We start from the raw sequence: 22242 nt of genomic DNA on the forward strand, positions 1-22242 counted from the left end.
ATGAGCAGTAATGTTTTGTACAGATTATGCTTGTTGACTTTTTAGAACAAGGAACGACCAATCATTGCAGATTATAAGGAAACTCAGGAATATTTGATAAGCAAATCATGCATCAAAGAAGAATTTCATGAAGAATGATTTTCCAACATACGCTTTCATAACTGTTTTGAAACTGCTGATTGAAAACCATGGGTCATTCACTATACAGCCCTGATCTTGTTTTATTTGACTCACATATTCAAAAAGTTGTAGTAGAATATTGAAGGAATGCCATTTGCCTGATGATAAAGAAATGAAAAAGTTGTTAAAATATTTTGATGGGAATTGTATAAAAACTTCTACTTTTTATATGGTCGTTTACCGCTGTTAGAAATGCTTATTCAGTTTTGGTATTTATGAAGAAAAAATGTGAAAAAAAATGTTTACGAGTCGCTTTAATTTTTCCCATTGATTTTTACATTTAAAATCAAGGTTATAAACTTAAAGTTGTTATTTATTAAACATCCCTTTTGTTACCAAAATAACAGCATTAGTGCTGTACTTATCATACCATGACACTAAAGAACTTTTCTGACAAGGTATCCACTAGTTAAGTCCATCCTTGTGTTCCCCATTTGTTTCAAAGTATTGTAGTAAGCCTTCATTCTTGTGTAAAGATGGTTAAGTCCAGGCTATAGGAAAATAGGAAAAAAGACCAGTTTGAAACTGTTCCGGTAAATCTTATGTGCAGTCCTTAGTGTGGGACTGTGCCTTACGTTCCAAAAGAACAACACCCTTCATGAAGATCCTCTGTTTATTATTTTTGAGTTTACTTGCTAATATTTTTCAGGGTTTCACAATAAACTTCTGATATTATTTTGGCCTAATGTTTTATGAATTCTATCGGAAAATTTCCCATATGTCTTCAAAACACTGTAGCCATCATTTTTCAGCGAGTACCTGTTTGAATGTATCTTCCTACATAATTGTTTTACTCTGTTTATAACTAGATTTCTTCATTCATGACTCAACTTATATTTTATCCCAATTCACAATTCTATTAAGGTATTAATCTCCGTTTTTTTTTTAAGCTCCAGGAGTGTCAAAATCAAGGCAATTCTTTGAGTTACACGTGTGTGTATGGGTATGTGTGTGTGTGTGTGTGTGTGTGTGTGTGTGTGTGTGTGTTGTCTTGGTACTCATTTTACGTAGAACTTATGAAAACACAGCTGTTTATCAAGTTTGTAGTTACGGAAGTTTATGGAAATTCATCTGAAACTTAGTAATTATGATAAAATGGGAGCAAATTTTTTTCAATTTTAAACGATTCCATTCATGATCGATATTGGCCTTGGCCTATTCCTTCTCATTATAGACATCTTTATTTCTCTTTGAATTTCTGGCAGCAATCTCACACTGTGTTGTACTGTACTGTATTAACGATATTATTACCATAACATGTCAAAATTGTTGATGGATCTTGCTTTTGTTGTGCATGTGCTTTTTGAACATTTTGTTGTTTATCAATTTATTTCATCAACCATTTAGTGTAGCTGCCTCTTCATCAAAATATACTGCTTATTAAAGCGCAATGATTGAATCATTCAATTTGTTTATTATATAATTATATTTATTAGTATATTAATTATATATTATTGTATAATTTTCTGAAAATTTAAATAATTCATCAACTTACCGACCACTGTGCCAATTAAACTACTTAACCACTAAACACACGGAAAAACCTAAAAAAACTAATACCAGTAGTACTAATTATATTTACCAATATAATTTAAAGACCCTCAGAGTATATAATGTATCGATCATCATTGTTAGGAATATTGTCTCTAAAATTCTTTTGAATATAAGAACAAATGTTATTTACAAACAAAAGGTTTACCTATGGTTTCACCTATTTCTGCAATTATGTCAGAAATTTTATGCCATATTTTGAAAGTATTATAGTTCATGTTATATTCAGTACACATCAGATGTGCGAATGATATTTTGGTCGTATATAATCCTGTTATAAATAATGAACATTTGATAGTTTTAAATAAACATAATAATTATTTTGATAATTTAAAATTTATGTGTGAAATGGAAAAGATCAAAAAAATACATTTTTTAGATATTAAGATTGAAATAAACATAAACAATGTTATAGAAACATCAGTTTATAAAAAACCCATAACAAATAGCACTACAGTACGTGTAAAGTCTAATCACCCAGTCACAAAAAATTGGTACATATAAAAACCTGATTTTTAAAGCTGTAAATTATACAGGAGACAATGAAAACAAACTAAAAAAAAAATAGATGTAATAAAACAAATCACAGTATTTAATGGTTTTGATAGTAAAATTATAGAAAAGGTATATAAAGAGCAGAGAATATAGTACCATGATAGTTTTAAAAAATTGCAACAAGGAAATAACATATTGTTTATTAATAGCTTTTCTTAGAATACAATTATATAAATAAGATAATAGAAAAAATTACTGATGTTTATGATAGAAATAAATGTAAATAAGCATACAAACCAAGTAACCATATTATAACATTTTTAAGGAATAATAATAAAAATGATGGAGAGGATTTAAGGGGAATGCATAAATGAATACAGTTAAATTTATATTGATAAAATTAGCAGATCTTTAAAAAAAAGTATGTAGTATTACATTGAATAATTAAATTTTTAAATTTTAACTATTTTTTTTAAACTTTGATTTTAATCCATTAGTTTTAACTTCTGATGATGGCTTCCAAGTAAGCTGAAAGATCTAGAGAACTTATCAACGTATGCTGGTAAGGTGGATTATATTAGTTGTTAATTTGTTTATTTAACAATCAGCGGTACTGTGTTTGAGAAATTAATATTACATGCTTACAGCAACAGATGTATTTCTAAGTTGACTGACCATTTGTTGCAATGTAAGTATAATATTACTGATTAAAAAAATAATTTAGAAATTTGGAAATTTGTAACAATAAAATAAATTAATATACTTGAAAAATATTATAATTATAAATTTAAACAAAAGTACGAAATGATTAACTAACAGCTCGTTTTTGAAGATGATGTTTTAATTGAAGACATAGTAGTTTGTAGCAGTTGGCAACAATGTTTATGAACATAATTGTGTAGCATTTTAAATTTACATCATTCCAGTATGGTAGTAAAGTTGTGTTGTTACAATTTTTGTGGTTGTTAGGGTTTATGTTTTCTAAATTGTTAAGTTTTTATTTCTTTTTTGTTTTTTATTTAATTGAAGAAATATATACCGACTGATGATGAGGGATTCTGCAAATGTCTACTATTGTATTCATTTTTTTTTTGTTTTTTCTATTACTGTGTTTGGTGGTTAAGTTGTTGTTTTTTGAGTGTTGTGTAATTATATAATTTGTTTATTATTAAAAATAATAATTGGACAATCTAGGTACATATTCATCCATAAATACTGCAATACATTTTCCAAAATTTACATGTAGCACATAAAAGCCAAGATTTCTACACACTTAACAATATCACCACAGTTAACAATGTCACTTGGTAGCACTACTGAATGAAATAAGTGTTACTAATTAGTTCCAAAATTTTTTTTGGAAGATTCAGTTTAATTAATTTAAAACCGAGTTTAATATTTAATCATTTTGAAGTGTTATCATTTCTACATGCTGTTCAACAATTTTATGGAAGATATCTGCCCTTTTTAATTTTAGGGAGCAACAATACAACGTAAAATTTTGACTGAAACTGGGGAAAAGTTTCAACTTGTGAAACAAGCTTACGAAAATGACACTCTGGATCGTACGCAATGTTGCGAATGGTTTTCACAATTTAAAAGCAGTCAGTCAATTGAAGATGACCCTCGACCAGAAAGGCCTTCGACTTCAACTGATACCTGCGTTCAAAAAATCAATGATCCGGTGCGTGCAAATCACCGATTGACAATCAGAGAAGTTGCAGAAGAGGTTAGCATCTCGGTCGGTTCATGCTGTGACATTTTGACTGAAAAATTGAACATGCATCGAGTTGCAGCAAAGTTTGTTTCTCGTTTGATGACCGAACAGCAGAAAAAACATTGAGTGGATGTTTGTTGGCTACTTCTTGAACAAGCCAATAACAATGAAATATTCATGCAAAGGATCATAACGGGAGATGAAAGCTGGATTTATGGCTACAACATTGAGATAAAAGTTCAATCAAAAACTTGCATGTTACAATAAAATAACCATAACACTAAAATTAAACAAGATATCAACAATCCAACAACATGTTACAGAGGTGGTTATGTGGAACACAATGCTGCCAACCACACGTAACTAAATGTCTGTTGGCGTGTAATTAAAAATGTTCATTTATTTTCTGAACAGACCTCGTAGTCAATTTAATAATGTAGTTTATTATTTATATTAGTTTTTTTCAGATTCATTTTGTTTTTGTTTTTTTTTTCAGAATTTTATGATGTATGATGAAACGTTGAATCAATTACCAACAAAAGAGAAAATACATAATGACAATAGTTATGATGAAGCTGTTATATATTATGTTGATGGTGATAATTGCGCTGATAAAGTTGTTTTAAGTGATGAACTATGTATAAACGAAACTGGAAAAGATAGAAGTAATATCAGTGTTGATTACAGTATTATTATGAATAATGTAACTGCTAAGTGGTCACCAGATTTAATTGAAAATACACTCTGCAATATTACATTAAGTATACCTAGTGGTCAATTAACAGTTATCATTGGTATGGTTGGATCTGGAAAGGTATTTTAAAAAGATATTAAGTTATTGGATATTTATTTAGACATAAGATTTTTGAAAATTTTGCTTGAATTTTGATATTGCAGTCCTGATATTCAGGACCGATAGATTTTTTTTTCTTTAAATTATTTTCTGATTTACATAAATATTTTATAAATCAGTTACGTCACTTTATCATAGAATTATAACATGGATGAGGTTGTTCTCAAAGTTTTACTTTAATTTCTGTAGGAAAAGTAATTTTTTTAGCACATTTAAATTGGTCAATATAAAATTATTAATTACTACATTTTTACGTACTACACTTATAGATAGATTCTTTTCTATTTATATTAAATATAAATAATGAAAAATTGCTTTTACTCCTGGGATAATGCGGGCAGGAAGGTGCGTGCCCTGTTATCTTCTAGACCCAACTAACTTTAAGTTTTTATAAAATTCTTTGGCTTGTACTGTGGTTTCTCAGTGAGAACATCATACTTTAGATTATTCACCTTGTTTTCTCCTTTTCCCTACTTTGGGTTCTGTGGGTGCAGCTTGGGCTACAATAGGTTCATATTGGGACCTTTAGAGCTCTTATGTCATCAGTGAAATAAAGCGATGGGTTTTTGTATTTACTGATCAACAGACTTTTTTTTATCTATGCTACTTTGTTTATTTGCTGTTTTATCAATGTAGCTTACAAAATTTTAATAACAAACTACTTTGGTAACGTAACCAGACATATGACCACCTGCCAAATGTGACCATGTTTTTGGTCTCTGTTTAAAATATAGGAAATTCCATCTTTATTATTATAATTATTATTGCTAAACTTAACATTTTCTTTGATGTGAAATATAAACCACCAAAACACAGTAATTAGATAATTTAAACTTAACCATATTAATTTCCAAATTATATATATATATACAGGTGTCCCACGAAGAAATGGAGAAACTTTCACAACATTTTCTACTGGTGAAAATAATAAAAAGGCTCATTTAAACATAGGTCTGGAAATGCTTTGTTTTTGAGTTCATGACTAGTGAAATATTTCTTCCAGATTTCAGCTCTTATAATTTTAAGTTTAATTTCAGTCCTATTGTAATTTTTGGGACTTAAATTAAGGAATAAAGTTGGTAATTTCTATGTAGTTTGAGCTGAGAAATGGATAAAACAGGTCTGAGAACTGTAACTCCAGAAGTTTTAAAAGTATCTGATGTTAAACACAAAATTTGATGTCAAAAAACAAGTTTTTTTTAGGTTTTTAATACAATAGCTTTGTTAAATGACTAATAAATGTGGAAGATTTCGTAACTTGTAGAGAATTTAATTCTGAGAAAATTAATGTAAATACTGCCAATAAAAACCATTAAAAATCTGTTTTTTTGTTGATAGGACATTATATATATTAAAGAGTAAAAGTAAAAGTTCAGCAACCCACCGCAGTACAGAATCTAATAATATTTCTTACCTTATTATTACTTCCTCATTTGTGTATCAAAAGCACTTTCAAGGATTTTTCCTCATTGTCAGTTGATCAAAAAATTAAAAGCTTCAAAATTACACATTAAAAGATTATACGTTAAGAAATTAAAATTATCACATATGTAGTGTAAAATATATGCAGTCAAAAATTAAATATTAAAAATTAAACATTCTTAATAGCATCAATTTTTTTTAAATTTCCTATACATGCCTGTGGCCATGGAATTTTAAATGGCTTATTATATGGTTATTTGGCTTATGCTGGTTTATATTTTTCACCATCATAAACATTAATCGAACTTTCAATAACATTATTAGTATGGGTATTTCATAAAGATATTGTCACTGCCATGTTTATTATTTATAGGTTTCACTGTCGTGTTACTAGATTTTAGCCTTTGTTTTTTTATAAATATTATCAGTTAATAAGGTGCTGTATCCATTTCTTACTGTAATACTTTTTATGATATTTATTTCTGTATCTAATATCATAATTTCAAAATATGATAATAAGTTAAACCATATGATAAGACATTTAAAATTCCATAATGAAAAATATGATTCTTATAATTTTTGTGATGTCTATAAAATAACATGTGATGATTGCAATAAAATTTATATTGGGAAAACTATAGATCATTTAGGGCAAGGTTTGCAGAACATTTTAGACATTATAAAAACAATAAGTTGTTGCCAACCATTTAGTAGTTAACATTCCATTACAGATTTAGAAACAAATTTAAAAATAATTGAAATTACAAAAGAAAGTGATAATAGTGATAAAAATTGGACATTTTAGAAAAATATTATTATATACAAATATAGAAAAAATTCAGCTAGATTAATCAGCAGAGTTTGATAATGATTTTTTATCAAAACTGCTATAGATAGCAGCACTTTTGTAAAAATTAAGTAAAATACATAAAATATTAGTACAGTACTGTATGTAGAGTGGCTGGCCCCAGACATGTATAGGAAATTTAAAAAAAAATTTGATGTTATTAAGAATATTTAATTTTTGACTGCATATATTTTATAATATATATGCGATAATTTTAATTTCTTAATGTGTAGTTTTGAAGCTTTTAATTTTCTGATCAGCTGACAATGAGGAAAATCCTTGAAAGCGCTTTTGATGTACAAATGAAGTAATAATAATAAGTTAAGAAATATTATTAGATTCTGTACTGTGATGGATTGCTGAGTTTTACTTTTAGCCTTTAATATAATTAGTACATAGGAAGATATGGACAACAATAAAAAAGAATTGATTTTGCTAAATTAATATATATATATGGGGATGTCCTACCTACATTGCTATATGTATAACTTGAAGTTTGTGTTATGAAAGCATGAAAATAGATCCAGTACATAGTTTGTAAAAGGTCTTTAATTATGATATCTTATTATACATTTTCTATTTACCAACCAGTTTCAAATTAAAAAGTTTTCCTTTAATACTGTTATAGTTACTTTCTAATAAATAATTAAGTTGTAGTGAATGAAAATGTCAAACAAGACTGAAATTTGATACCAGCACTTTCTGTGATGAAAAATATATGTTATGTTTCTTATCACTGAGGTGGGTGGATTGATAGCAACATTCATTCCATATAGGAAAATTAGGCTAACAAATTTTTCTTTTAACTTGAGGAACTTTCTAATCGCATTTGTTAGAATTACTGATGTTTTAGTATATTACCCATAGAGTTTTTTTGATAATTAGGTTCACTGCCAATACAGTAAAAGCTGCGGTATCTGGAATCATGGTACCTAAAACATATAACTGCATATTTTCTCCTGAGTACTCTATATCTATATTTAAGTTCAAGAAACTTGGATATTTTCTACTGAGTGCTCTATGTCTATATTTTACTACAACAAACCTAACTTATCATTTTCTGGAATCATGTCTGAATCATTTTTATGATTTCTTATTTTCATTAGCCATATTTCTTGAGCAAAAAACTAAGATTCAGAAAATGAAAAGAAAGGAATACAATATCGAATGAAATTATGCTTAATAGATACTGATATTAATGTGCTTTATTATAATTGGCTAACAAGTTAAACTTGTTATATACTTTGTACTATATATGTAAAATCTCTCAGAATGGCATTGAAGATTGGATTAATAAAGGAGAAAACTAAAGTGCCACATATGAAAACAGAAAATTTAAACGTACCGTGTTAGAAGAAATATGATAGTGATTCATCACATTATGAAATAATTTAATACATAGTTTCTTAGATTTTATTAAAGTTGCTTAAGCAGTGGTATTGAAATTTGTTGAATTAATCATATTATTCTAATTAAATAATTTTACTGTATATAATCTTGCCATAAATATATGTATATAAAATTGCTGTAAATAATCAAACTTATTAAACAAGCAGACAACTGCAATTACTTTAGAATTATATAATTATTGAAAAAGCTTTATGATATTTCTTTCATACATATAAATCTATATTGTACGTCGGGTATGTTTTTGATATGATCAGTAGAAATTAATTTTGTAGATCAAAAAAGTTGATTTGAACTGAATAAGTGATAATTTACAGTGATTTTCAAGAATATAAATACAGTATGGTCAGTCGTATGGTGTAGAATAGAAAATACAGTAAAATCAGCATTAAATAATTCTACAAAATAAAATTTTACAATTCAATCAAGTGAATTATCAAAATAAAATTCTAAATTTTCAAAATAATTCTAAAGCTTCATTCACATGAATTCAAAGGCAACTAATCTTGCAACATACTACATATGTTGCCAGATGATATCTGTGGTCAATAGCTGCATTGGCAAACAACTGCCTGTTGCCTGTTGCTTATGCTGAGATATTTAGACCAAGGCATGTGAGCTGTAGTAGTTTCTCTTGATTACTCTGTGTGAGAAAATATTTTGCACTCATTCACAAAAAACAATATCTTTTGTGGGCTAATAGTTTTACCAACTAATGGAATTGATGCAGTAGCTTACTTTGCAATTGTGCACATGGAAACAAGAAAAAGAAGATATAGAAAAGAGTGATGTCTAATATAAGGAGGATAAAGTAAAATATTATTTTCCATGACATGCAAGTGGAAGATGGTGAATTATTTAAAAGTTTTATCAATTATTTAAGTTTTCGACTGCTTAAAAATGAGTGATACTTGTAAGGAAACCATTTTTTTTTCATCTTTTCTGATGATGAACCGCAGTCTTTATCATTTATTCTTCTACATTAAACAGATTTATTTATAATTTTTTATTTTCTTCATTCCATAATATACAAGGGCGATTTGGAAAGGATTACCTTCATTCACCTACAAAAAAAAAACCTGCATAGAAATATTTTATTATATACAGCTTAAAACTATAGTTTTTAACTATTTTTCAACATAGTCACCATTTAAATTAGCATTTGTCATAGTGTTTTACTAATTTACAAATACCTTCTTCATAAAATTCACCCGCCTGGGTAGCTAGCCAACCTTTCATGGTATTTTGAAGTTCGTCATTATCATCAAAGTACTGAGATGCAAACCAATTCTTCATGTCAGTCAAAAGATAGAAATCACTCGGTGCCAAGTCTGGGCTGGGTGGGGCGTGATAAAAATTCCCTATTGGAATTGATTCAGAAATTCCTGAGTTCTTCGAGCACTACGAGCATTGTCATGCAAAAAAAGAACACCAGAATACAGTATACTGCAATGTTCTTTCTGAATGGCTCGTCGAAGTTTCTTCAACGTTATACAGTAGACTGCTGAAGTAGCCGCTTGCATCGCAGCAATTTGATGATGACGATGAACTTCAAAATGTTGTGATGTTTGGCTAGGTACCCAGGGGGCTAAATTTTATGAAGGTATTTGTAAATTAACGAAATGCTTGAATTTAAACGGTGACTATGTTGGAAAGTAGTTAAAAGCTGTAGTTTTAAGTTGTACATAATCAAATATTTTTTATCTATGCAGTTTTTTATTTACAGCCAAACGGAGATTACTTTCCAAACCGCCCTTGCAGGAATACACAAAAATGCATGTCAAGAATACATAACACTTATAGTCTGGAATGTATGAATATCCTCTTCTCTGTTGTTTTTCTACCAATTATAGGGGATATGACAGCCTCAAACAGTAATGATCTTTACAGCATGTATCAGCTTGTTGCCATTGTCAAACAAACCAAAAGATTGACAGCCATGGCATGCGATAGTCATTATTGATATCATTGCCTTGGTTTAAATGGTTCTTATAAATGATAACATGCCAAACCCTAGAGTGCCGGATATTGTAGTTTTTATTGTAATTACTCAAGTTTTTTTGCTACATAATCAGTTACAACCTGTGACGTGAATTTGATCTAGCAAGCATGTTTGACATGAAGTTTATTAAAGATTATATTAAACATAAAATTCTAATTTTGATATTTACTTTTATATTTAAATGATTATTTTCAGTCTTCATTGTTTCATGCGATTCTTCAAGAACTTCCATTATTAAATGGCACGTTGAAAGTTAACAGTCATTACATATCGTACGCATCTCAAGAAGCGTGGCTTTTTTCTGGTAGTGTTAGACAAAATATTTTGTTTGGTGAACCGTATGATAAAGATCGTTATAAAGAAGTGACACGTGTTTGTGCTCTTCGGACTGATTTTGCTCAGTTGCCGTACGGTGATAAAACTGTTGTTAGCGATAGAGGTATTTCACTTAGTGGAGGACAAAGAGCACGCATTAATTTAGCCAGGTATAAATGTTTTAATTTTTTATCCTTTGTATTTATAAATTTTTGAAATAACTAGAAATAGGATTTACAAATTCACAACTTACTACTGTGTTTGCCTTACATACAGGTGCATTTACTCCTTAGAAGAAGTCAGCAACCATAATCTGTAGTAATTGGTATAGTTCATCACTTAAACTATCGATTGCACAATGATCCTAATATACTTTCACCCTGATGTTTTTCCACTTTTCCCTAATTCTGTTTGTTTCATCTGAAAATTGCAAATAAAAAAATATTTTAACATGTATAAAAAAAGCATGTAATATATAAGATACTGAATATTACAAAAAAAAAAAACTTGACTAAGTACTAACATACTTATAGAACAGTGAGTTTTATACATTCTGTACAATTGTCTTTTTTCTCTTCATTTGTATCTTCTAAATTGCACCCTTGAATATTATAACATTTTTTTAGTCTAAAAGTTTTAAAACTTTTCATATTTATTCGCTGATTTTTTTTGTAGTCAATATGTAGGTTGAATTACAAAGAAAAAAAAATTGTGAATAATCATTGCATTCTGAAAAATACAAGGGGGTTCAAACATAAACAAGACTTTTTATTAATTTTTTTTTTATTTACAGGAAAAAAGAACAAGTTTACATAATTTTTCTACATAATTTACGTAGCCTTTGGAAATGCAATTTTCCCATCGGAAAGTAGTAGTAATTTGGTCCTGTCACAAAAGAAATTTGTTATGTCAAAGCTTCCCCACCCTATTGTCATCATTGAATCATTGGGCTCCTAGAGCTTCTTTGATTGGCCCAAAGAGATAAAAGTCACAGGGTGATAAATTTTAAGTGTATGGAGGATGCTAGGTGGTGTCCATCTCATTTCTCTCAATTTATTGTTTACTGTAGTATGGGACCTTAGGTTTCATGGAAGAGATCAGTTCTCACATCAGTTGGCCAAGTCTTTTGCAGCAATAAGTATGTTTAACTTTACTTAAAAGCTTGCTGTAGTACTTGTTGCATTGATGGTGCAACAGTCATACAAAAAGTCATTGTGCAAAAAAAAATTAAAGAAAGTGATATATACATATATATTAAAATTTGAAATAAAACTGCTTTTCTTTCTTAAGTAGCAATAATAATAATAATATATTGTTTTCTGCAATAATACTCTATTAGTAATTAATTCAATTATAATTGATTTTAAAACAATTTTTTTATGTACATGTATTGATATTTGTGTAGTGTCTGCTAATATTTTATTTATTTTTTAGCGTGCTCAGTTCCTTATTTTAGTTTTAAGTATTATGATAATCAGTGCAAAACTAAGGTACAAATATATAATTGTTAACATGTTAACATGTTAACATTCTACTTAAAACAAACAGTAGTTAGAAGAAAAATAAAATACTTGTTATAATTTTTAGAACTACAAGGATTGTTCAGTAATAATTAAAGAGACAAATGGCAACAACAGAAAAACTATTTAACAGAATAAACAAACTATCTGATATTCAAGTTGGCACCTCTGACGTAGAAATACTAGCTGTTAGAAAAAAATTTCTATTATTATAATCCTTTTGCTTATTTAAAAAAGTAAGCTCCACTTGAGACATGTATAGTGTAAACAGTGTTCTGTAATAAGATTTTTATTTTCTGAACCAAAATTCATTTGTGGATGTCAAAACAGTGTAGTATTAATGGTGCAAATTTTTATTAGTGGATCAAACAGTTAAACTCAAATAGAACAATCGTCACCAATTTTCATTTTAGCAGAAAACTGGTGGAAGTTTCGACCAATTCACATTAATGATCTTATTAGCAAGAACAAGCACATCAAAATTTGGAAAATCTCTGAAATTTTTAGCGCAAGTATTGATACTGTCCGCACAATTATCAACGATAAGCCGAATTACTGCAAATTGTGTTCTAGTTGTGTTTCAAGACTGTAGACTCTAAACCGCAAACCATTATTAATAAACATTTGCATTAATGATTTACTAATTACAACTTTTCATAACAAGTGAGATATGTTCTTTAATATAATTATTTTTTCTATGTGCCAATAGTAACTTACGTTTCTGGTAATTTTTTTTCTATTTGTGTTTTTATTTACTTATTTTACAGAGCAGTTTATCGTAAATCAGATATTTATTTATTGGATGATCCTCTTTCAGCTGTTGATACCCATGTCGGTAAACATTTGTTTGAACATTGCATTTTGGGTAAGTATTTATTCAACTTTTCTTTTACATTTGAATTATTTTGATTCTTACCGACATTAAAATGTTGATTTCTTATTTACATGGCAGATCGTGCAGAAAGTCATAATAAAATTGTATTGATACGATTGGTAATGCCGACTTAGGATTCTATAGTAACATATAATAATAGGGTTCTAAAAAAGATGATAAAAATTCCACATATTGGTTGGATTGTCCATTTCACCCGTTGTTTTTCTTTATTTTTGATCCTTTTTCCTGATTTGTATTTCTGAAGGTTTAAATATACTGCTGCTAGATTCGTGATGTTGGGACTGAATCATTGAATCTATCGATTCAGTGTATTTTTTTATCCTCTGACAAGGAGAGCTCCTGTGGGCCAACAAAGTGGATGGAAGGTATTCCTGTTATGCAGAATACTTCCTACCCACTGTTGGTCCAGTTGAGAATGTAGTCTAGCATACTTTAGCCATTATGCTAATACACAGACTGTTAGGCTACATAATTAGCACAATGGTAAAGTTAAATAGAAGAATCGATATAGTTTCTTTTTCTATTTTACAAACATATTAATCCCTTACCAGGTGTTTGACGAGATAACTTGTCATTAACCCGAGATTAACTACCTTGATAAAAATTGTTGTTGAAATAACTCATCATCCATTTTTTTGCTGAAAAGTATCTGACAAAATAATTTGTCATAATGAATTGACCTGCTTTATTCTGTTTTAGCGAGTTACTGTAATGTTTATGAGTGTAGTTTCATTTTTACTCTAATTTAACGGTAAAGCTCTAGCAGCATATCAGTTGTCAATTCTATATGTCTTGTTTCATATCCTTCTGAACAGCTGTTACTAGGCATTTGTTTTTGTTGTTTCGATCGTTCCTTAAGTTGCTTATGTGTTATTATTAGTGTGTTAGTATTATTATGTGTTAGTATTATTACTTCTTTGCGTTATTTATAGTTTTCATAATTTTACTATTTTCGTGTAATTTTCAGTCATATTTTTTTTTTCCAACTGCTTATGTCTGTGGATGTGACCGTACGTAAATAAGAAATAACAGAGCTGTTTACTATAATCTAACTTTAGTAATTTTTTATGTCGGTAAATGATCTTCATGTTATTACTTAAATTTCTTACTAGCATTTTACAGTATGATTGATATGATAATTAGGTATTGTAAGTGATATTTATTAGTATGAAATGGTCTGTTCATCACTGTAAATGTTAGCGATATAATTGAACTTTTAAATATTATTTTTTACATTGCACGATAAGAAAAGTACATAAATAGGTCCTTAAATTATCTTTTTGTCATATTTCATTGTAAAGATAAGAAATATGTAAAAAAAATCGGGCAAAATAACAAAGGTTTAGTGAAAAAAGGGTATAATAATATGATTTTCCACTAAAATAAAGAACCATTAAGAGATTAATAGACAGCAACATAATGACAATAAATTATAAAATAATGCATTATGCTAATTACAATATATAATATGTAGTTTAAATTAAAAAATTTGCAATATATATGTAGGATAAAGGTCGTTTGTAGTAATTTTATCATTTCCAGATTTCAAAAATTTATTTTCTTTATTTTATACTCTGTGGTTGGACCATTACTTTGCATGGTATTTACCATCTGCATCAACTGTGAATGGTTTTCAATAAATGCTAAATACTTCTGATGGACCCGCTGTCTGTAAAATGTTTTTATCCGATTCTTTGAATGCAAGATACATGAAACAAGCATATAATTAAATTTATAACGAAATTGTGATGAGTAATAGAACGGTGAAGAAATAGGTTAAACAGGAATTAGAACAGGATTAGAAATGGTCATGTTGAAATAAAGTGGATGGCTCTCTGTTGTTAATGGTGGTTTGGTGGCTCTTGTAAATGAAAGAATTATTTAGAATGAACGGTTTATGGTTTTGTTGTTTTTTGTGACTTTTCAAAAATTTCAAGAACTTGTATAAAATTGTATCAGGTTGTTGTAATTTTCACAATAATGCAAAGCCACATACTCCTGCTCCAAGTCAAGTGCTCATCATATCATTTGGCTGGAAACAAATGGATCATTCTTCTACAGCTCAGACTTAGTTCTTGGTGACTTTTACTTACACTTTGTTTTAAATCATTGCTGTGATGTTGATGATGCATAGCTGATGTCAAAAGAGCTTTGAGATTCTGGCTGACTTCACATCATTCTGTGAAGAAGTTAGTCGAAATAGTTTCCACGGTATGATTTTCTTCTGTTAGTAAAATTATTTCAAAATAAATTGTCATTATTTTTCTTACTTGCCTTATGGTACTTACATTATGAATTTTCCTTTTAAAAATTAGGAGCAGAAATATTAAGTAGCATTTATTCCCCGATGGGAAACAAATTTGTTACCTTATTCAAAAAGCTTTAAACACTTTTTCAGTGTTATATAGAGGTATAAATTTTTCTCTTTTTAATCAGCTTTATATTATGTACAAGGATAAAAATGCAATTTCTTTTATTTACATTTACATTTTTTGTTTTATTTTTAACCATTACTTTTTTTTTAGGCTTTCTAAAAAACAAAACTTGTATTCTAATTACTCATCAGCTTCAGTATCTTAACAACCTAGAAAATATTGTCATGTTGGAAAATGTAAGTAAAATTAAATAATACATCAAAATAATTAAGTATAATTAAATAATATATACAAATCTATACACATTTTTTTCAGTTGATAGATTTAGATAAAATCATTGTTTTTCTTTGATATTATACTATACTGTGTTCAGTTAGCTTCTAGCATGAAGAATAAACAGACATTGACTTTGTGTCGGTGGGTTCATGTTGATTCTGCTGAGTCATGTCCTTGCATCAGTGCCGATTCACAATGCGGCCATATTATATACAACGCTATAATCATTATTCATATGTAGTCACCATATAATTAATTTATCATATAGTAGTAGTCTATATAATCAAAACTTTATATAACGTTATGTTTTCTCAGTTCCTCTGATTTTTTCATATAACCACTCTTTTGTTCTAGTGTCCAATTTTTGTGTTTCTGTTACTTATTTATTTACTCTAACGGTATTTAAAGTTAATATAATGCAATTTTTTTTAAGTTTGCTGGAATGTGAGGGTAGTGTATTCCTAGATTTGTGTCAACTTTTACAATTATATCATTATTTTGACACCATGTCTGTGATACCAATTCAACTGATAGTTGTGCACAATTCCTGATATCTCTTCCTAAACAAACACTGCGAAAAAAGCCATTAAGTCATACAAAAAAAACATCATTTTAAATGATTACAAAAGAGAAGTAATCCTATGACGTTGATTTCAGATGTCGTTAAACTGGTAACATAAGTGGAAGTTGTGCTGCTTCATTGTATAATGCGATTCGTGAGTATGAATCTACTATTGAATTAGTTTCTTAAAAAACAAAATCCCACAGATCAATTAAAGAAAAAGTTGACGATTTTGATAAAAATATTATTTGTAAAAGTAGAAATGGTTTAGCGATGTGTTAACCTCCTCTGGAAGATAATTTGGTTATTATCTTAGATAATGCCCTTTATCACTCATGTAAAAAGGAAAGAATTCCAGTAGTGTCTTGGAAGAAGTATGACATCAAATGTGGCTTTGTTCAAAAGGAGTGATTTTTGAAGAGCATGAACTTAAGGTCCGATTGCTGCAAAGAGTTTTGTGTATTAAAAGAAATTATAATGCGTATAAAATTGATGAGTTAACAAGATCCAGTGGAAAAACCATGCTTCTATTACCTCCCTATCATTTTGTACTCGACCAAATTTCTGTCTTCTATTCCATTTACAGCTAATGTAATCTTTAAAAATACTAAACAACTTGTTTTTATATATTTTTTGTAAATTACAACTGATGTATTGCGTTGTCATTTTGATTGATTTTATTACTTTATCTTATTTTCAGGGTAGTGTTATATGCAATGGTAATTATCAGTCTCTCTTAACAACTGGTAAATATTTTGCTAAGTTATTAACGGCTAAAAAAACTGAATCTGCTGAAAGTGAAACCGAACATGTTGTGCTTATTAATAAGGAACATTCTTCTATGCAGGTAGTTCAGTAAATTTTATTTTTATTATTACTGTAGTGAAAAATTAATAAATAACAAAACTAACATTTAAGAATTATTTATAAAAAATGAGAATTTATAACTAGTGTATTCAGTTACCATATAGAGAGAAGAATAAACAAATGTTGCCTTTGTGTTAGTGAGTTCGTCATGATTCGATTCACAACACAGCCATATCTATATACAACACTATACTCATTACTCATACATTATATAACGTTGTCTTCTCAGTTTTATGAAAACCCTTTTTTTTTCATGTGATCACTCTTTTGTTCTCATGTTCAATTTTTATGTTCTGATATTTATTTATGCTGACTGTTAGTTAAAGTTAATATAATGCAATTTTTTTTAAGTTTACTGAACATGAGTATTGTGTATTTATAGATTTGTGTCTGTATGATTTGCGTTATATCATTATTTTGATACCATGTCTGATACCGATTCAGCTGTTAATAATGCACGATTATTTATATCACCTCTGAAAAAAAGGCAGCGATGAAAGCCCTTAAGTTTTGTAGAAAAACACATAATTTTAAACGCTTACAAAAGAGAATTATTAAGTAATCCTATGACGTTGATTTCAGATGTTGTTATAAACTGTTATAAGTGGAAATTGTGCTGTATCAGTATACAATGTGATTTGCGAGTATGAATCTACTAATGAATTATAATTTCCTAAAAATACAAAACCCTGCAGAGTCAATTGAAGAAAAAGTTGAAGTTTCTGATAAAAATGCAGTTTGTAAAAAGTAGACAAATTTTATTTATCAATAAATAAAATTTGTCAACACATCGCTAAACCTTTCTTGAGAAAGGTTTAGCGATGTGTTACCTCCTCTAGAAGATAATTCGGTTATTGTCTTAGACAACACCCCTTATCGTTCCTGTAAAAAGGTAAGAATTCCAGCCGTGTCTTGGAAAAAGTATATAAAAATGTAGCTTAGTTCAAAAGGAGTAATTTTTGAAGAGGATGAACTAAAGGTCCGATTGTTGCAAAGGGTTTTGTGTATTAAAAGAAATTTTATTGCGTATAAAACTGATGAGTTAACAAGATCCAGTAGAAAAACCGTGCTTCGTTTACTTCCCTATCATTTTGTACTTGACCAAATTAGTTAATTTGGGGCAAAACAAAAGTTACGTAGCATCAGAAAATACAGCTTTTAAAATATCTGATGTTAAAAATTAATGCTTAAAAGCCATCGATAGAACAGGTCAGTAGGAAAACTGTATAAAACATGTAACAGATAGTGTTGAATCAAATTATTGGGAATTGGATAAATAATAGTAAACAAAACTGAGCCCCCTGTTGTACCTCTTAATACTGACAGCACTACAGATTTCTCGCAATCAGATGACAAAAACTGAATTGAATTTATTATTTTATTATCATAGAAACTTAATCTAAGATATTAGTGAAATTTTACTGTTTGTGGTCAATTGACAATTTCATAACTTTTAAAAACTTAAATAAAATGTCTAAAATATATATATATATATATATAATAATTTTAAATATTGTAGCACATGATTACTGAATATTAACGTTGTGTAGTTTCTTTTATATGCATTAGGATTTACAGGAGATGCTTGTCAATTGGTTGCATGAGCACTCATACGTCCAATCTGTTTATTTGAACTCTATAAGCTAACCGAATAAAATATACAGTTATTGGTTATTAAACAAAAGTTTATCTTAAAAGTGTTATGTATGACAAATGATTTGATGGAACTAACTGTATATTTAATAGCCACTTGTATATTTTAATTAAATCTCGTGCATCGCTATAAAACTTCTTTAATGATAACTAATAAATTTGTAATCGGGTTACACCTTCCCCACTTGTCTGTAGAGTCAGATTGGAAATTATGCAGTCTGATAATTTTATGCCTGTTTTCACCCATAATTTTTTCCATTCCGCTTTTATGATTTCAGTTATATCACAGCTATTTACCAATTGATTTAAATTAATGAGGTTTTATTTTGTTTCCAATAGAAGCTATTAACTATTATAACATTTTAATGGCTGCCATTTTTTAAGTTTCAAACATATTTTGTAGATGTTGTTGGGTACATATATAACATTTCATTAAAACATCTCAGTTGATTTTTTTTACATATAGATTTTTATTGAAAAAAAAACCCAAAATGATAAACAGAGGAAAAATAAAGCAAGATAGGAAATTTATAAATTAAATTCAATAAGAAATTAATGGATAACAACATTTTGCAATATGATCACTTGACCACAAAAGTGCAACATTGTGCAGCCACTCATTTGAACATCTTTTGTTGAAATATGTAAACTTTTGCTAATGTAAATGCAGAATTTAATTTTTGTTTTCATTTTTTTCACTTTATTCATAAAAGTTTACATGTCGCAACTGTATTTACTATATAAAGGTTAGGTTTTAAGTTGTTTACATTATTATACATTGTAATTATACTTACTGTGTACATAATCATACTTCCAATTATTAAACTCAAACATAGTCAAAAAAAAAACTCTTTTCAAATCTGCATTACTCACTTTTATCTTTGTATTTTCCAGAGTATCGCATCATCATATGATGATAAATTGCAAGAAGAACCTCCTGAAATGGCAGAAATGCGTGCCATAGGAAATGTTGGTTTTAATGTCTATAAAGAATATCTTAAGGCTAGTGGAAGTTGGTTTTATGTATTTTTAATCTTCTTTCATTGTTGTTTAACACAATTAATAACATCTGTTGCTGACTACTGGATGGCTTATTGGTAAGTGAGCTATTTATTTATTTAATCGCAACTGCATTGTCAAAATAAATTAAAAATATATCATAAAGTTAACTTTATGAAAGTCTACTTACAAGGCTGAATCAAATTTAAACAGTAATTTTGCTATTCCACGCAGGAAGCAGTTCTGAGCTGGATGGCGGAGTGGGGATTAATGTTCGGTGTGTTAGAGAGGGGGAAGCAGCTTGGTTAACACCTCCACTCTCTTCTTTCATCAGTACAATCACGAGTGAGCAAGAGGTTCTGTCATTTGTTGCACAATATATTATCAAGAAGTTTTGAACTAATGAAGGCGTTAAATCCGTGAAAATTTTAACTCTTTTAAAGGTACAGTTTGGGGATGCTACACTGTTTCATAATCGAGTGTATTTATGGTCCAGACAATTTAATGGCAGGCGAGAAAGTGTAGAAGATAAAAGTCAAGATCAACACCCAAGGTCAAGTCTCACAGCTGACAACATCCGTACCATTTGAGAACTTATCAAAGGTGATCACCGGTTCACTGATACAGAAATCGCATCAGAAGTGGGTATCAGCTATGGGAGTACTCAATCCATTATCACTGATCATCTTGGCTTTAGAAAAATTAGTGCTCAATGGATTCAGAGGTTGTAGACTGAAATCAAATGCAGATCTGTGAGTGACTTCTGAATCGATTTCGGCAAAAATTCACAATGTTGTACTAAATGAAACCCAACTGAAAGTATGAAAGCTTACTGACACTGCAAATATCTCAGTAGACTATCTGCTACATTTTACTGTGGAAAAGCTTTCCACTCGATGGTGCTGTGTTTGTTAATAGTCAACTAGAAACTGAACACTTCTCAAGGGAGTTTCTACTTACGTAAATGCAGTTTTGCCAAGTTTTTTCAATGATAGTAGAAGATGATAAATTCACATTAACAAACAGCTTAGGCCAGTAGAAACAACCAGAGACCAAACAGTATTCTAAACAATGGGTGGAGCAGGTGCAAAAGCATAGAAGAAAGTGAAAACATTTCCATCTGCTGGAAAAGTCATAGCTAGAGATTTCTGGGATTCTCCTGGTGTGGTCCTCATAGACTATCTGGAAAAAGGAAGGACCTTCACCAGGGAGTATTATACTTTGCTACTAATGGAGTAAAGAGTGCTATTCAGGCTAAACATTTGCATTTGGTAAAAAAGAAAGTCGCCTTTCACCACAATAATTTCATTGCATTCACATCTCGGGCTGCAAAACTCCATGATTCACATGTGTCATATTTACCTGTTTTGGCTCCCAGAGATTACTTCCTTTTCCCAAACCTAAAGAAATGGCTCTCTGGGCAAAGAATTACTTCAAATGATCAGTTTAAAGCTGAAAACAATTGCTTATTTTTCAGAGTTGGAATTCCATTATACTGGGGATATTAAACATTTGGAAATTTGTTAGTCTAGATCATTCTTTAAAAAAAAAAAAGGCAAAAATGATGTTTTCCGGATATTTCAAACTAAAATTAAATACACCTACTACACTAGTACAAAAAATTAAAGGGACTCCTATTGATAAAAAATGATAGTATTCAAACTACTTAAACTTTGCAACCAAAAGGCTTAGAGAGATGAATAAAAAAAATGAAAGCTTGAATACTCTACATTTTGACAGTATACATCAGATTTCAAATGTTTTTGCATTTCAAATGTTGTTTTTTCCATGATACTCCTTTTGTTGCTTTCCCTGGAAATTCAAATGGGAAGTCATTTTATCTCCAGAACATTTAACAAAAGAAAACATCACCGTGGTGCCTGACTAGGAAAAATACAGTTGTATTCTGTTGCCTTCTGTATTATAATGCCGTTGACTTTTTATAGAAATTTCTTCTGCATTTGCAGATGATTTCTCGCCTCCAAGGCAATAGAGTGCCCCAAATCCCTACCATTCATCCATCCTCTGAAAAGGCTGTTAGCATTTGTAGGAGTTAAGCTCCTTATCCGGGGAACTGTTCAATCTCTTCATTTGTTAGCCACTTGTATATATCACCCAAATTTAAAATATACAGTTGCTGCCCCTCTCTACTGTGGGGAGGTGAATTTCAGGATTCTCCCTTCATGAAATGTAAGATCTAATCGGAATTTCTTAGATTTTCTAGTACTTTTAGAGAGGAAACTAAGCTAAGAAAGGTAAATTTTTACTTAAGCTTCTTTTGTATAAGTTGCTATGCTCGGCTGATA

General features: G+C 29.3%; 1 protein-coding gene across 2 annotated transcripts in view; it reads left to right on the forward strand.

The window, feature by feature from the left end:
• LOC142332710 (ATP-binding cassette sub-family C member 4-like) overlaps positions 1-22242 on the forward strand; it is a 208788-nt gene that overhangs the window by 123008 nt on the left and 63538 nt on the right. For both annotated transcript variants that reach the window (XM_075379285.1, XM_075379286.1), the window contains exons 10-15: positions 4440-4757; positions 10670-10959; positions 13077-13174; positions 15730-15815; positions 17118-17264; positions 19832-20034. In XM_075379285.1, the coding sequence (XP_075235400.1) occupies positions 4440-4757; positions 10670-10959; positions 13077-13174; positions 15730-15815; positions 17118-17264; positions 19832-20034 (1142 nt within the window). The remainder of the gene's footprint in view (positions 1-4439; positions 4758-10669; positions 10960-13076; positions 13175-15729; positions 15816-17117; positions 17265-19831; positions 20035-22242) is intronic.

Source organism: Lycorma delicatula, chromosome 12, assembly GCF_047948215.1.
Source record: "Lycorma delicatula isolate Av1 chromosome 12, ASM4794821v1, whole genome shotgun sequence".
Lineage (NCBI taxonomy): Eukaryota > Metazoa > Arthropoda > Insecta > Hemiptera > Fulgoridae > Lycorma > Lycorma delicatula.